Here is a 17,961-nt window from a genome sequence, read left to right as displayed (position 1 = left end):
TAATTCAAATAAAAATATCTTGCAAACTTATTTTGATGTAATTTGGGATATTGTCAATCCCAAAATGTACTAAATGTATGGAAGAAAACCAAGGGGGAGGGGGGGGGGGTTGATTTAAAGAAGATAATCCCCTCAACAAGAGGGAACTGCGGCATTTTATTAATGGATATCTATACTGCTGTTTAACTGCAGGCAGGACTACGGTGTGAGATGACACGAAATCTTTGATTTCTTTAATTTTCTATCAGTTCTTTCATATCGATGCTGACTTTATAGTGCTGGGTTCGTTAGTCTATTCTGACAATCTCGTGCAGACCATCTTTAAGATGACACGACGAAAAAGAGGTTGAGCCACGGCATAGGCCAGCGGGTTGATGGTACTGTTACAGAAGGATATCCATCGGACGGATTCTCGAAGCTGTATTGCGTAAGGCAGACTTGTAAGGCTCGTCGGTGAGATTGAAAGTAGGACAAGAACGATGGTGTTCGGTAGCCATGAAATAAAAAAGGCTATGAGCAGGAAAGTTAAGGTACGCATGGCTTTTGACCCGTCGGCGCTTCCCTTGCCGCCCTTCATATTAATCCCAATTCTATCAGCAAAACTCAGACGAGCGTTAACGTTTCCAATATCACCCTGCCCTTGTCCGGAAAGATGGTCCTGGAAATTAACCGAAAGCGTGAAAATCTTAAGTCTACGTGAATGAGGTATATTGCATATTTGCTTATCATGCAATCCGCGTTTCAATTGTGACGATCCATTGTTTTCATGTTCAGCTTCGACGTCCGATGAAGGTGTTGTGGAACGTGCCGTGCTTTTTGCATCCACCTCATACATGATTTGGTCTTGACTCACTGTCGAAGGAAATTTGTCATCTCCATTCGTTGCTGACATAGACCGAATGCTTCTGCCCCCGAGACTTTTCTGGCCGGCGGATTTTGCCCGACGGTAGATCTGAACACTCAAAGTCGCGATCGTCAAGAATGGGATGCATGCACGAAGAAGCACAGTGATAGTGCTTGAGATGAAATACCTTGAGTAATTTGGATCGCACCATCCAGACCGTGTCACAGAGACCCTCGGTCGGGTCAAGTCCCAAAACGTGCTGATACTCAACCAAATGGAGCAGGGAATGAACCAGGTCAACGCGTTGACGACAACCGCTGTCTTCTTAGTCTTCCATCTGTAGTGACGCAGAGGATACGACGTTGCTAGGTAACGATCGACGCATATCACAACCACGCCAAACACGGACACACCGGGAAGAGCGTGCTGCACCCCTATGAAGATGTAACAGAAGGTGCCGCCCAGCATCCAGGTGCGATCGAAGGCGAATATTAGCGCCCGGATTGGCATGCAGACAAGGCCTACCAGAAGGTCGGCCACTGTCATGTTCAATATGTAGTAATTGCTGTAAGTCCGTAGTTTCTTTTCGGTGTGAAATGCCAGAAGAATGAGCGAATTTACTAAGATTGTGATCAAAGAAAGTCCAAACAAAATACCTGCTTGCCAAGTAAACGTCAGTCCCACTGTCACGGACAGAATTAGCGTTTGACTCGAGTCGTTGATACTTCGGTTCATAGTATTGTTGTTCAGGCTCTAGATTTAAGAAGGGAAGAAGAACCATGAAAACACATATAACGAAAATGTTTCTTCCAAAATATTGCCATGTATTTCATTCGTATTCTCATTTTCTTGCTTATACAACCACAACCACAAAAAATATCTTCGATTTTAAGAATATTACCAAAATGCAATAGTTACGAAATAGAAAAATGTGTTGCTGTATTACTAATTCTTAATCTCTTAAATATATTAGTCATAGAACAGTCATAGTATTATTGGATGTGGTAAAATGTTCGTTATCTTTCATATTCTCTAGAACTGGAAACTCCATAAAGTTATTGGATTAAACTTGAAAGGATTGATTTCAGAATTATTAACGTAAAGATAAAGAATGAAAGAATAACCATTTGCCCATACATTTTTCTTTCAAAACTCTGGTTCCGACTTTACTAATTGAAAGCTTTGAACCGTTTTTAATAACAAAGAAGAAACCGACTCGTTTGTTTATTTAACAAAGCGACGCTTTACTCTGCCACTTTACTTTACATTCAAAGGTCATGTTTACCTTTAGGAGCAGTGATTTAAAAATGTTCAGGATATCACTTCTGATGCATACGTGTAGGTCAGTTGTATCACAAAACGTCTTACCACATGAATTTTTTGTAATAAAGCCTTAAAGAAAAACAAGAGATATCACTATTTTTCTCATTAAACCGTAACTGTAGACGGTTTAATGTGGAAACATTTTCATTATAACATTGTTAACATTTTGTATATTTAGCAATACTTAAGATCGATTATACATTGGTTGTTTCTATCCCTAACTCACATTTTAGATTTATTTTGAAGCACTAATGCTGGGTTTTTGTTTCACCTGCAAATGGTAGATTATGCTTTTAAAGGGGATGGCTAGCAACTGATCAGTGAGAATCAGTGGGAATGCTGGGGGATGGTTGTTCCAATCCTTGTGGGATTCATTTAAGAGTACATTATATATCTATTGTTGTGTGAAAATTATTTACTTCAGAATGGTCTCATATTCAAGTAATGTGCAGTTAATCGTTAACGATCGCCCCGTCATTATACAGGAATGCTAACCTGGAAACATTAAACTGCACATTACTTGAATATGAGACCATTCTGAAGCAAATAATTTTCACACAACAACAGATATAAAATGTCCCTTTAAATGAATCCCACAAGGATTGAAACAATCATCCCTCAGCATTCCCATTGATTCCCACTGATCAGTTACTAGCCATCCCCTGTAAGATAAGAGAGGCTTTCTGTAATGTCGAGATCACTTCCTGATATAAAGATCGAAATAATGGCGGAAGAAATCAGAAATGAACCAAAAACACATGAAATTTTCAGCAAATGTTACTGATATTTTTAGCAGATCCTGATGTCATAACAGCACAACTTTCTGTAGAATGTGCTTTTCCTTTTTTGATATTTATGAAGGAGATGTACAGCAGACCCATACATGTACGTCCCTTATACGTAATAAAAGAATCACTAAAAATGCAACGATATCCCAACAAAACAGCCTCCTCAAGCCTAATTCCATTGATGTCTGTGTAATATGGTCATAAAACAAAGCTCCGACAATTGCAATAAAACATTTTCGTGAAAATTAAAGCTGTAGATTAGCAACGTACGTACCTCATCAGATAGGACAGAATAGACTGTGAAGTTTTTCCCTGGAGTATAGCCTGCGCAGACAAAACTGTGTCAAATGGGATCAACCAGCCTCAGAGGGGACGGGTAATATTATGTTCTCAGGTCATCACCTCTGATTGCTTTTTGTATCAAACATTGCTTGACAGATACGATGAGAGCAATCTCTAGTAACCTGGTCCCTGATTGGCCAATTACAGTCATCCGGTGACATGGGATTTATGTAATTAAAAGTATGTGTGTGTGTGTGTGTGTGTGTGTGTGTGTGTGTGTGTGTGTGTGTGTGTAAATGTTTGAAATAGAGCGGGTTTATGAGGGGAAATATTCGTGGCGGCTTACATTTCCTATAATTTTGTTAACTGTTTTTCGTTTACTTCTGCGTAGCACTCTTTTCGCGTGAAGAATTAGTGTGATCATAGTCATAAAGACCTCGATGGCCTCAGTAAGAAGAAGAAATGCCAAAAGATCATTGGCTGATGACAGATTGGCAGTAGCTGATGTTACGTAGTTGTCAAGGCAAATAGATCAATATCGTCTTTTCCACTTGAAATTTTCTGTTTAGCATTTATCGATGCGAAATGAAGCGCTATCCACATTGCATTAGGAATGTCAGGGTTAATGTTTGTCACAATTACTTTCTATTACCAAGGAGGTTCAAGAAATAGAATCACAGCAGTCTTATTTCTCTTTAAACTAGCCTTGATTCCAATATTATTTGAAGTATGAGCAAAAATGCATCCGTCTCATAGATAGGAAGGCAGTTCATTCATGTCTCACTGCATAATCACCATCCATACTCAAAGGAAGATATATGTCTTTGAAATGGTAATAATTTTAACCAACTCCACTTTAACATGAAAGATGAAGGTTACATAAGGGCAAAGACACGAGAATGCGCATATAGAAATGGCGCAAAGATTCAGGAAATTAAGACTTTAATTATCAACGATTATACTGATAATAATCAACGATTTGACGCACACTTTCGGTTAAATAGCTGCATCAAGAGAAGTGTAATAAGTCTGTTACCTACGAAAGGAGACTAACCGGCTTGGGAGAGCATGTGGGAGGAGGTATCCTTTTGCATTTTTGTGATTGCAGTTCAACGATCTCGTGCACACGTTTGGTGCCATATCTGGAAAATTGTAAGGTTAGCTGTGGTGATGCATGAAGGGGAGGCTATACCAGAGCAGGTATAGGGAGTGGAAGGGGGAATCCCAAACCCTTCCATACGAAGAGAATTTTGGAACTGAGATGAAGTTATGTCTTATACGCGTTTCTGAAAATATTTGGAAAATTGCAGAATGAAAAAGTGTACTAAATCTATTTTATTTGGTTGGGAAACGAGCGGGGAGGGGTGAATTGAAAGGTGGTGTTTCTCTGATATGAGCGACCTTTTTATTATTGAAATAGAAGTGGCAAATCTTGTGCACACTTCTTGATGAAATATTCGGTATTTTTCAGTCTCCAAAGTGTCCTATAAATGTAATGAAGGGAACCTAACAGGACAAAGAGATGGTGAATTTTTCGAATTGAAATTTTCATGGGGCGACTGCTCCCCTTGTCCCCCAAGATCGACCCTCCTGCGTATGAGAGGGAGGTATCGCATTTTTAGAATTCAAATAAGAAAATCTCTTAAGTACATTCTTTTGGGATATTGTCAATCCCCAAAGTGTACTAAATCTATGGAAAAGAACCAAGGGGAAAAGGGTTGATTTAAAGAAGATATCCCCTCCCGCACGAAGGAACTTTCGGATTTTATCAATAATTTCTACACTGCATGCAACTGTGTGAGACGATTGTACGAAATCTTCAATTTCTTTAATTTTCTTTTAGTTATTTCATATTGATGCTGCCTTAGTGTTGGGGTTCGTTAGTTTACTCTGACAGGCTCGTGCAGAACAGTTTTAAGATGACACGACGAATGAGAGGTTGGGCCACGGCATAGGCCAGCGGATTGATGGTACTGTTACAGAAGGATATCCATCGGACAGATTCCCGCAATTCCATTATGTAAGGCAGATTTGTGATGAGTGTCGGTGAAATAGAACGTGAGATTAAGACAACAGTGCTCGGCAGCCACGTAATAAAAAAGGCTATGAGCAGCAAAATCAAGGTACGCATGGCTTTTGCCCCGTCGGCGCTTCCCTTCCCGCTCTTCATTTTAGTCCCAACTCTTTCAGCAAAACTCAGACGAGCGGTAACGGTAGGTATATCAACCGACTCTTGACCGGAAAGATGGTCTTGGGAATTAGCAGAAAACGTAAAAACTTTAAGGCCACCTGAGTGAGGTGTATTGCATATTTGCTTATCATGCAATCCGTCTTTCAATTGTGAAGAAGTACAGTTTTCATGTTCAGCTTCGACGTTCGATGAAGGTGTGTCAGTGGAACGTTCCGTGCTTTTTGCATCCACCTCATACATGATTTGGTCTTGGCTGACTGTCGAAGAAAATTTGTCATCTCTTTTCGTTGCTGATATAGATCGAAAGCTTCTGCCTCCGAGACTTTTCTGGCCGGCGGATTTTGCCCGACGGTAGATCTGAACACTCAAAATCGCGAGCGTCACGAATGGGATGATTGCACGAAGAAGCACAGTGATAGTGCTTGAGATGAAATACCTGGAGTAATTTGGATCGCACCATCCAGACCGTGTCACCGAAACCCTTGGTCGGGCCAAGTCCCAAAACGTGCTGATACTCAACCAAATGGAGCAGGGAATGATCCAGGTCAACGCATTGATTACAACCGCTGTCTTCTTAGTCTTCCATCTGTAGTGATGCAGAGGATACGACGTTGCTAGGTAACGATCGAAGCATATCACAACCACGCCAAACACGGACACACCGGGAAGAGCGTGCTGCACCCCTATGAAGATGTAACAGAAGGTGCCGCCCAGCATCCAGGTGCGATCGAAGGCGAATATTAGCGCCCGGATTGGCATGCAGACAAGGCCTACCAGAAGGTCAGCCACCGTCATATTCAATATGTAATAATTGCTGTAAGTCCGTAGTTTCTTTTCGGTGTAAAATGCCAGAAGAATGAGCGAATTTACTAAGATTGTGATCAAAGAAAGTCCAAATAAAGTTCCTGCTTGCCAAGTAAACGTCAGATCTACTGTCATGGACAGAATAAGCGTTTGACTCGAGTCGTTGACACTTCGGTTCATAGTATTGTTAAAGTCGTTCAGGCTCTAGATTGAACAAGGGAAGAAGAACCATGAAGAGACATAACTCATGTGACCTCTTCATCACAAAACATACAAAAAGGTCTCAAGAAAGGTGAAATGGGTCAACCAAGTCAATTTTGAGTTTTCTATATTTTCTGAAGTAGCCATTCTTCTATATTATTCTTGAGTTTGGGATCATGAATTGAATAGGAAAGTGTGTTTTCAGTAGTTTTTCTACAACCCCTGTTTTGGTAGAGTATTGTGATCAGGTTTTTTTAGAGGCCCCTTTCATTTCTTGAAGATTCTTTGCACCCTCTTCACTTCCAACTCTAATAATTTTGGAAAAGATGATGCTACTGCTGTGAAAGTTGACATTAATCATGGTCAGAATGTGGTAATAGACCATGCCCAATTTCAGCTCAATCTGATAATCCCTTAATTGTTGGTGCGACAGTGGGTAACATTATGTTTTTATCCCATTCATGGAACAGGTAGCACGGTTTAGTAAAGATTTAGCACTTGAATAGATAGTGTACTTCAGAGCCTCTTTCTCATATCTTACTTTCCACAGTGTGCTCTCTCTTTCAAATATTCATATCGGTTAGGAGAATTCATTTTTATTGAGTTGTATACCATTTTAAAGCTTAGAGTCTGTTCTTTTAGAATCTGCCCTTAACTAAAAATTCATGTCTTGATGGCGACTTTTTGTTTTTGTTTTTGTTTTGTTTTGTTTTTTTTTGTGGTTCAGGGTCACATTAACGAAATTGTTTCTTCCAAAATATTGCCATCCATTTCTTTCGAATTCTCTTTATTGCTTTAATATACAACCAGCAAAATATCTTCGAATTTAAGAATATCACCAAAACACAATAGTTACAAAATAGAAAAACAAATATTGCTGTATGACTAATTCTTAACCTCCTAAATGTTTTAGTGATATAACAGTCATACCATTATTGGATGTGATAAAATGTCCGTTATCTTTCAAATTCTTTAGAACTGGAAACTCAATAAAGTTATTGGATTAAACTTTAAAAGATTGATGTCCCAGTTATTAACGAAAATGATAAAGAGTGAAAGAATGACCATTTGCCCATACATTTTTCTTTCAAAACTTTTGTTCCGACTTTACTAATTGAAAGCTTTGAACCGTTTTTGATAAGAAAGAAGAAACCGACTTATTGGTTTATTTAACAAAGCGATGCTTTATTCTGCCACTTTACATTTAAGACAAGAGAGACTTTCTGTGATGTCAAGATCACTTCCTAATATATAGATCGTAATAACGGCAGGAAATATCAGAAATGAACCAAAAACACATTAAATTCCCAGCAAATGTTGCTTTATATTTTTAGCAGATCCTGATGTCATTACATCTCAGCTTTCTGTATAATGTGCTTTTGTTCTTTTTTGTTTTTATTCTTAGAAAAGAGATATAAAACAGACCCGTGTACGCCCCTTATATGTAAAGAATTATTAACAATGAATTGATAGGCCTACAAAACAACCTCCTCAAGCTTAATTTAGTTGAGGTCTGTGTAATATGGTCATAAAACAAAACATTGACAACTGCAATCTAAAACTTCATGAAAGTTAAAGCTGTAGACTAGCAACCTACCTCACCGAACAGGACAGAACAGACTGTGTACACGTATTTCCCGGTGTAGACAATTATGTGTCAAGTGGGATCAACCAGCCTCAGAGGGACGAGTAATATCTGTTCTCAGGTCTTCATTTCTGGTTGCTTTTTGTATCAAACATTGTTTGAAAGATGGGAGCAAGCTCTTGTATCCTGGTCCCTGATTGGCCAATTATATTCATCCTGTGACATAGGATATGTCTGACTAAAATGTTGTGTGTGTGTGTGTGTGTGTGTGTGTGTGTGTGTGGCTTCCATTTCCTATGATTTTGTAAACTGTTTTTGTTTACATCTGCGTGGCACCCTTTCGCATGAGAATTAGTATGATAAATGTCAAAAGATCATTGGCTGATGCCAGACTGGCAATAGCTGATGTTACGTAGTTACCATGGCAAATCGATAAATATCGTCTTTTACATTTGAAATTTTCTGGTAAGCATTTACTGATGCACAATGAAGCGCTATCCACATTACATTAGGCATGTCAGAGTTAATGTTTGTCACAATTATTTTCTATTACCAAGGAGGGTAGGTCCTAAAGAGATGGAATCACAGCAGTCCTATTTCCCTTTGAACTAGCCTTCATTCCAAAATTAAGTATGGGCAAAAAAAAAAAAAAATATGAGCAAAAATGCATCTGTCTCATAGTTCAGGGGGAAACCGGGGGCCGGGGGGCTCTTCTCCCCCCCCCCCCTTTTTTTTTTATGATGATTTTTTTCTTTAATGATTTTTTTTTTTTTTTTTAAGCTGAAGAAACCCAGAAGGAAATTTGCGCTATGAGCCCTTTTTTGTGCTTTTCAGCTGATGAAATCCGGGAGGAGAAATATAAACTGCCTCCCCCCCCCCCTTTTTTTTTTAACGTGGCGCCGGTCTTTTATTTCGATTCCCGCCCAGCGCTTACGTCCTTTGACAAGATGTTTTTGCCCACAATGTCCCTCTTGACCCAGGAGTATAAATGGATACCTGGCAACGCTAGGCCCTCTGGTACAGCAGTTACAATTCTGAAGAGGCTACCCTGGATAAATAAGACCTTATCAATATTATTATCATTATTATTTTATTTATTATATTATATTATATTATATTATATTATATTATATCATATCATATCATATCATATTATATTATATCATATCATATCATATCATATCATATTATATTATATTATATCATATTATATTATATCATATTATGTTATATTATATTATATTATACTATACTATATTATAGCATGTAATATTATATATTATATTTTATTTTATTATTCTAGCATATTATATTATTTAATCTCATCATATCATATTACTTGTTGAAGATTACCATACCATACGTTTTATTTGCGGAAAGTAATCTGAAAAGGTTTGAAAGCGACTTTCCATGAGCATGATAAGGTTAGAAGTTCAAACTCTTTCACAAAGTAATGTTTGATTTATACTTTGCACATATTTCTTGTCAGGACTGACTTATGTTTTATTTTATCTGATGTCATTAAGTGAAATTGTTTTACTTAATGAACAAATAACCAATGGGAAAATTTGAATTCTTTTGCATATTCCTAGAAAACAGCTCTTTGAATAGTATAGCCCATGGGAACTCCAGATGAAGAACCTCCTCGGTATCACACTTCGAAGAATTGTGGTAAAAGTGGACAAGGCGCTGGATTCATGAAAGAACTTGACATGGAATCCCTTCATTGGGTACATTTTTGAGAGATCACAGACACACAGACACACAGACACGCACACACACACATACACACATACACACGCAGTTCCCAGCTTGACTCAGTAAAAAACCAAAAACAAAAAAAAAACAAAACCTGGCAACACTGTATGATTTAATAATCATCTTCGTGAAAATAAAGGGGTTACCCTTGGAATATAGGGGCATTATAATAAATAACGCGATATCAGTTTTGTTATGAGTGTAGATATAGATACCTGTTAAAAACAAACTGATATTGCCGATCAAAACCATTCGTTTCCATCATCTAGCACCTACGAATATTATAGATATTAACCGAACATGCACTTTTGAGTGTCTTTAAAGTTTCGATAGGGAAGTCTTGATTGGATTGTAATATTGGTTCCTTTTGATGAAGAGGTGATAGTTCAATCATATTCATTTCCCGCGTAGTTTACCTGGCTTTACTGATTTCATTAGTGTGGGAGACATTGAGTCAGTAAATACAGAACACGTGACCTACTCCTCTTCCTGTAGTTAACTCAACACAAAGGTATTTACAAGTATTTACTTCTTTCCTGTTCATAGAGAATAAACAACTTTGAACAAGTCCTTTGTATGAAGAGTTGCATTATCCTTGCTTTCTTTGGCTATATTTTTCTAACTTACTTCACGTTCTTCTCTTCCATCAATTAAAAAAAAAAATCCTGTGTCACATTTTGTATCCTTTCATGTCGCAAGTTGTGTTTCTATAAAGATAATGCCATCGAGTTCTTTCACATAAAGGTTAAAACTTCTTTCCCCGAGACTTGTGCTTTTTGACGGAGTACGGGAACTGTGATGAATACCATCACTTAATATTCTCAATGTCCACATGATTACCCACCCTGTTATTAAACCTGTCGTTTAAATGGAGGTAACTTGATATTTGACAAGAAAAGAAAAATCTCAGAAGATAGTTATTCGAAAGTGCGCACGAACGCCTTTTATTTGCGATATTAACATTATATCCTTTAGATTTTTTTATTGATTGGAAGCTATGATTGTCTACTAATGACGATGTTTCCAAGCAGAGTATTCAATTGAATGTAGCTTCCGAAAGCTTTTCCATGTCATTTGGAAGATTTCTTTTTATTTGCTTTGGATGAAGCAATCTATTGAAGCTTCCTTAAGGAGCACAGCACTCAGATCGATTTCTAAAAGCATGCACTGATGAATTGATAGCCACAACAATACTCTTGGGCTGTTTGTGTGGGGTTTTTTTTCCCACATGTTACTGTTACCAAAAAAAAAAATCGCATTTGATGTGCAAAATCCATTCACCGTCTGCTGCTCAGAGAGGGAGATACAGCCTGCATTATTCCCCCACTGCATGAATCGTGGCTGTGGCTTCTGTGCAGGTTAGGCCTTTTGTCTATTCTTTTTCCTTGCTTTCATTGCAACTGTAAGGTCGCTCGACAGTACATTAGCTAAGTACTTCTTTGTGTTGGTAGAACATGAAAATGTCGTTCACCTTCAAAGTTGGATGAAATGAAGTTGAATAAGAGATGGGTTTTGATTGGTTAATCTCAGTTGAAAAGGTGCGCCATGAAGGTATATCGGGCTGAAACATGGAGTCACGTGTTTGTGGCATGCATTATGTTAGCAGCTATGATATTTCCTTTCGTTTTAACTTCTTTTGAATTTTCCATTATAGGGGCGTGTCGTAAGAGTGGTGATATCAGCGACATTCGATCACGTGGTTATACGTCACTTTTATGACGTTTGTTCGATTTACTAAATGCTATAAAATATGGAAACAAACATGGTTCTGCTATGAAATACAGCGGTTGTTGTAGTTCTGACTAACAGCCATGAGTAATACAAGTGAGCAAGACACAGCAAATTTTCAATGTGTATACTCCAGCATGTTCAGGTTTAATATAAACACAATTGTATACATTCATTTGATCCTAGCGTTGGTATCGAAATACACGTACTGATCTGAGATATACGTACTTTAGCTTGCTTGCAGTTTACAATGTCATTTTCAACGCTGCTTCGTTCTGCATTTTGTTTACAGAGAACTTTTTAAGAATAAATACCTATTTTAGACTACTAATGAACTATTTATGAGAATCATTCAATGTCACTGTGTTAAGCTAATAAAAATGAATCCCAATTTAGAAGAATAAATTACATTGAAACTACAGTGATACACAAAACAATGAAGCACAATTATCTCATTCGAAAATGATTAATTGTATAGCAAAAATAAGCACCAAGAAATTAGTTATTACAATACATTCAATAGCATTTCAAAGTAGTAATTAGGACTTAACTACTTTGTCAACACAATTTACAGTACTCGCCAGAAAGATACAAACCATATAAATTTGAAAGTACATTTAAATTAACGACCATTATTATCAATATTGCCTATTTTATTTGCCAGCCTTATTATTTGATACATTCTTCACTTCTATGAAAAAAAAGATAGTACTCCAAGTAATGTCAGTGTCTGTGTCTGTGTCTGTGTGTGTGTGTGTGTGTGTGTGTAGAAAAACCATCACATACCATAAAGTCGGTCTGAAAGACAAGTTAATTCTTGATGCTTTCATGTTGTATTACAATACTCCAGACATCCGTTTCTTGGCGCATGCGCATGATATTAACCAAGACATCTCTTCCGTCCATCTGTGAGCAACGTATGAATTCAGAATATAGTATCATAAGATATAAAATGTATTCAACTTTTGCATTCTGAGTCTATCCAATGTAGCATTGAGTTCATGTGTACGCCACATCAGAAATTTATGTTCATTCCAGTTTGACCATTTATTGTTCAAGTCATGGATATTTGTTTTGTCCACATGCTTTTTACAAAATATATATATATATCAAATGCAAATACAAATTATAAGGAAGTATTTACAAACTTTAGCATGTTCAGCCTAATCAATGTCTATCATTGGTTTTATGAGTACGCCACATTTAACTTAAATACAATATTCAAGGGGAGGTGGTAATACATTCTAATCAAGGTTGAGGGCCCGCCCATTATTGCGAAAGGTGAAGAGGAGTTTGAAATAATTAATCGCAAAGTAGAAGTCTTCATCATGTCGCAGGTGGCGCTTCAAGAAAGTTTATTTACTTAGCTTAGCACTTCTTTTATTTTGCGGAACAATGAAAATCACACATTTACACTGCAGCATCATATGAAGATTACATACAAAAAGGCCAAGTATATTTGTCGTCTGCAGTATCTTTTGACGTAAAGTATATTCTACTGGCACTTTATCGTAAGTCTTTGATCTCCTCCTTCATAATAAGTCGGAAACGGTCAGATTCCAGAAATTTCGATGTTATAAATCTCGCATCGGGGCCGTCTGCTGTTGATATCGGGTCCACTTGTCCTGACCAACTCTGCAAATGGTATGGAATAAAAAGAATTGAAATATCAAAATAAGCATATCTCCTACACATATGAAGACAATTATAAATGATTGTTTCCTTCCTGAATTTCACCCAAAAAAAATATCAAAGGACGAAGTTGAATCCATTAATTTATTATGCTCGTAGGCCCTATATACAAAACTAATTATTGGCAATGAAAACATAGCCTTATGCCAGGAAAACTTTCACATTGATCAATAATTAGGACAGTGTGTGAGGTGAAGAAAATTATATTGACACATCTGTCCTCTAAAGCTGTGGATAACTCTTTTGTACATCACTATAAGAACAACAGTAACCGCTGAACGTTGAAACAAGCTAGAGACTGCTAGAAAACCCGAGCTTTGAAACAATCATCTAGGTATCGTAAGTCCATCAATACGCAAAAGGTAAATTAGAAAATGTGTTCAAACCAGGTTATGTTATTCCATGAATCTAACAAAGATCATAAAGATGAATGTGGCCGCAAAATGTTGCAGAGAGATCGAGTCGTGCGATAATGGATGGTGTCATATGTTGTCCTTCATTTAATTTCATTGATTCTGACCTGGTGGACCTCTTGACATCCACACAAGTGTTAGCCTGTCGCGTGCTGGTCCACGTCGTGTAGAGAACCTCCTGTCCGTCACACAACTGGCACTGACCGGACCAGCTTGTGGTTGACTGACCATTGTCTCGACCCACCAAGAACCCGAAAGAAGGGAAGTCCATGTTTTGGTTGGCATACCCTACCAGAACGGTTGGAACTGTTCAAGAGGAAAGCGGTATGTAGTTGTATTGAAGTAAGCACGTTCAAAGTACTTTGAAACACCGAGTAGAAGAAAGAGTGACAAAGCAAAAGTTGTGACATTGGACAAGACGTTTAACCAACTGTGTCTCTCCTCAACTTGATGCATAAAGTAACAAGTATCTGGCAATAGTGGAGTAATGATAATAGAAAACACTGAGAAAGACTTTTGTCGGTATTGAGAAGACTGTGGTTGAGACCATTTCTTGCGTTTATGTTCCCATCATCTCTATAGTGACTCTATGTATTAAGACAAAGAGACATGAGTTTGTGTTTATTCAGCAACAGCAAGAATTATATCAAATCGTTATTTCTCGAGTACAATCCTTATGTATATATATATATATATATATATATATATATGTAAGGTAGAGTTAAAGAGAGAAAATAATTTTATAGAGTTAATTAAACAAACATACAATATAATAAGAAGAAGTAAATTTGGTCAAGGATATCCGAGTGCTGTCTACTTCATGGTTAAAAAAAAAACTCCAGGTGAAAGAGACGCGCAAACATCTTTTCTTATCAGTCAACCACCTTTAACACAACTTTTCTTTCGAATGTACTGACGTAGTATGAGCTCCAAATACGTTTTGGTCTATTGGACCCTGCTTGTGCAATTTTGGGCGAAAACTATGTCATCTTTCGGTTACAAGTGTCTTTCCTATTTGAACAGTGATCTTCAAAAGTATCGTAGATCATCCTGTAGCAGGATGAGCCCTAAGGAACCAGAAGCCTGCGACAATGTTACAACTGTCCCCATCATTTCTAAGGTCCTGTTCCGATCGGAAATTACATTAAAGGTGCAACTTTCATCCCATTTTGAAGTGAGCAGAAAGTTTTCACAGATCAACGCTCTGTCCCTCGGTTTCTTACCGTCGTATCCGGTGAGTGCTTCGGCGTTTGTAGTGTAGTCGCCGAGAAGGAGCCCTGTGGCTGTCTTTACGATGGTTATCATGTCGTTGCAGTCGTTGTACCATTCTCCCTCCAAATCGCAGTAGTTGACTATTAGAAAGAAAATATCAATACGCCATGAAATGGAAGTTAGGAAAGAGTAAGAAGAGCAACAGCAGAATCCTAGGGCTAGACTTGTGTGTATCTCTCAAGGGTACATAATCCCCAACGCCAACGGTGTATAATTTTGTATGTAATGTAATATTCATTGATAACATTGTAGGTAACATCAAAATAAAGTAATAGGAGGTTATAACACCGGAAAAATTTACCCATAATGTTTAAACGCAAGGAACTCGTCATCTTCATTAATTACAATACAATACAATACAATACAATGCAATACAATACAATACAATATGGGTACTTGTATAGCGCTCTTACAATGAGTGAACATGTATCACAGCGCTTTACAGAAATATAATATCCACCTTACACTTGGGAGGTAGGAGAGAAAAAATACAAGAGCCAAAATAAACCAAACATGCATGTAATTAATCAATCAGTTACAGATTGAAATTGATCATGTTATTTGGATACAAACAGTTATTTAAAGCTAACTTTGTTGTATTTTCCTACTACAAACATTTGACTTTTAATAGCAACGCAATGTTTAGCGATGCCCATGTAAACGATTCATCACCAAAAATCATTCATATGTTTCACTGTTACGTACGATATGAGGTACATGTGGCAGTGTTTACTAGAATTCACTTAGGTACGATCCAAATGGCCTCAGCGAGTTACATGTACGCCTACATTTGGAATGGGACGAAGGTAAGAATGGAGACTACGTACCCTCCTCGCAGTTTATTCCGGTGTAACCAGGGCGGCAGTGGCAGGTGTACCTGCCGACTTCGTTAAGGCATGTTCCTCCGTTCTGGCAAGGGAGACTAGAGCACTCGTTGATATCTGAATATAAACAAAGGGGCATATCGGTAAAACTGGCATTTCAAAATATCGAGACGTCACAAGGTGATAATGCTTGACAATTTGGCATGATACGTCCTGAAGCTTTGACATTTTTTTGATCATTCATTTTAATTTCAGCATGGTATGAGGCTAAAGGGATGTGGGTCCCACACTATTAGAATCGCTTGTTTTTTGGATATCTCAGCCATTTCAAAACCATTTTCATTATTTAAAAAAAATGAATTCCTCATAGAATTACATGCTCTTTCATATTTCATAAGATGTTTCTCATTATCTCACGAAAAAAAAAAACACCTGTTAGAAACCAGAAATGAGGACTCAACCAAAACTATAAAGTTCCTCCACCTCAAGTGAATTTGACATGGAATAAACAGAGTGGTGTCACAGGTCTTTGTGATGTTCAGCTAAATCACCATCTTGCTGATATCACGGCTGATGTTGTAATGACGTGGAAGTCAAGACATGACGCTGATGTCAGAATACATAACAGATCCACTTAACACATTCGCCTGTAAATTTCTGAAAATGATTCCTGAATTTCTGATAGGTTGTTGCTTTTCGATCTTACCTGTATCGCAGTTGTATCCAGCGTATCCCTGCTCGCACACACACCAGTAGGCCGTCCCGGAGACGACACAGGTGGCACTATTGCTGCATGGGTTGCTATCGCACGGATTCCTAATATCTGATCGTGTAAGGGGGAACAAGTACGTAGATTAGTTGGTTGTTGTTTCTATGTCATACATTACAAGTGTATGTTTGATACCGTAGAGGGCGTGTGTATTTTATCCGCATCTCCCTCAGTGTGTACATCCGGAGAATCTCTTTTGTTACTTGCGCTCAGGCGGCCGAAAAAGGCAACGTATCCTCAGCACGGCAAACCTGATTTTCAACAGTATCAACGCAATAATCTAATGGCAATAAAAAAAAAGGATAATTTCGAACTTCTCGACTATTAAAGATTTTGATTGCTGCCTGCAGTGGGTTTTATCCCATTCATCAGTATATTATGATTGTCCATTTTAGATATAGTGTATTTCGTACTGAATATTTACGAGTCATTTTATGCTTGAATTTTGTTGAATTAGTTGATTATTTATATGAATATTCTCTATCAATACCCCATGGAAGAACAGCGGTGTCCTTGTTGACACAGCTGAATGGGCAATCCCTCCGTGTCCATGTATACCTGATCTCTTTCATGCACTCTCCCTGTATGTGATATATCTTAAGATTTGTTTCTTTGTTTGTGTGTTTTTTCACTCTGCTCTTTGTGTTACTGGTGTTTTAATGCTTGAATACGTGAAATAAATAAACACGACTAAAAAAAGTACAAGTATTGGATCGATCGAAAATAGCACTTTTTGATACCAGCATTAGAAGCGAGCTTCATGAAAATGAGTTTTATTAAGATAATTTATTTTGCTAAGGATGTCTGCCCTTTTTCCCTCTGCACATCTTTATTCCTTTTTCTCTCTTTCTCTTCGTTCCAAGTAATACGACTTAATGTCTCTGTAACTCCTTCATCCTGATTTCAATTTCCTCCACCGATATGACGTAAGTATGAAATCTGACAGCTGCATAGCGTTTAAGACAGAGAGATAAGACATATCATACACACTAAGACATGGTAGAGTAAAGAAAAAAAAGACAGTACTTTTTATTTGGTACAATACTCCTGTTTGATACTGTTTGCTGACTAATTCCAGCGATCATGGGCGAACCAAAGTTGGGTCATTGATTTTCATATCTTATCCGAGGGAAAGTGTGTTTTGCTTCTTTACTGTAGGGTACTGTATGGTTACACACAAGTTCACTCAGACTCGAGAATCGAGCCCAGGCTTTTTTGGATTAGGAGGTATAGACACGCCTCTGACTGAGACAAATCACGACCCTAAGAAAAAGAAGTGACTTACCAGTTTCGCAATAACTTCCGGTGAAATCAGAAGGGCAGCGACATACGAAGTCCGAGTGCACTGTCACACAGGTACCTCCATTAAGGCAGGGGTCGGCATCGCACGGCTCTATGTATCAAAATGATGGCCAAAATAGGTTTTAGTAAGCCATCTTTCACTTCGCTCTTCATCCTAATTTTTGTATTTCATCTAAGAACTAATT

The 17,961-nt window shown here is 37.8% G+C and overlaps 3 protein-coding genes across 3 annotated transcripts in view; all 3 read right to left on the bottom strand.

Moving 5' to 3' along the window:
- Positions 1–292: 292 nt before the first annotated feature.
- On the bottom strand, positions 293–1,390 carry LOC140236561 (histamine H1 receptor-like). The gene has a single exon (XM_072316487.1). The coding sequence runs from the start codon at positions 1,388–1,390 to the stop codon at positions 293–295; it is 1,098 nt and encodes a 365-aa protein (XP_072172588.1).
- A 3,732-nt stretch (positions 1,391–5,122) lies between these two features.
- LOC140236560 (histamine H1 receptor-like) lies at positions 5,123–6,223 on the bottom strand. The gene is made up of 2 exons (XM_072316486.1): positions 5,865–6,223; positions 5,123–5,210 (listed from the first exon to the last, which is right to left on the bottom strand). The coding sequence occupies exons 1-2, from the start codon at positions 6,221–6,223 to the stop codon at positions 5,123–5,125; spliced, it is 447 nt and encodes a 148-aa protein (XP_072172587.1).
- A 6,855-nt stretch (positions 6,224–13,078) lies between these two features.
- Positions 13,079–17,961, bottom strand: part of LOC140236559 (uncharacterized) — a 40,891-nt gene continuing 36,008 nt past the window's right edge. The window contains exons 17-22 of the mRNA XM_072316485.1: positions 17,760–17,867; positions 16,412–16,528; positions 15,709–15,822; positions 14,833–14,961; positions 13,717–13,915; positions 13,079–13,139 (exon numbers count right to left, since the gene is read on the bottom strand). Of these exons, the coding sequence (XP_072172586.1) occupies positions 13,079–13,139; positions 13,717–13,915; positions 14,833–14,961; positions 15,709–15,822; positions 16,412–16,528; positions 17,760–17,867 (728 nt within the window). The remainder of the gene's footprint in view (positions 13,140–13,716; positions 13,916–14,832; positions 14,962–15,708; positions 15,823–16,411; positions 16,529–17,759; positions 17,868–17,961) is intronic.

The sequence above is a fragment of the Diadema setosum genome, chromosome 13 (genome assembly GCF_964275005.1).
Source record: "Diadema setosum chromosome 13, eeDiaSeto1, whole genome shotgun sequence".
Taxonomy (NCBI): Eukaryota; Metazoa; Echinodermata; class Echinoidea; order Diadematoida; family Diadematidae; genus Diadema; species Diadema setosum.
Note: the sequence above shows the minus strand (reverse complement) of the source record. Positions and strands in the feature narration are given on the sequence as shown.

What these genes read in the sequence shown, in the direction of transcription:
- LOC140236561 (XM_072316487.1), bottom strand. Translation starts at nt 1,390, where the DNA reads ATGACAGTGGCCGACCTTCTGGTAGGCCTTGTCTGCATGCCAATCCGG.
- LOC140236560 (XM_072316486.1), bottom strand. Translation starts at nt 6,223, where the DNA reads ATGACGGTGGCTGACCTTCTGGTAGGCCTTGTCTGCATGCCAATCCGG. An exon ending in TGCGATCCAAATTACTCCAG is followed by an intron (nt 5,211 to 5,864) that starts GTATTTCATCTC and finishes CTTCTGTAACAG; the next exon opens with TACCATCAATCCGCTGGCCT.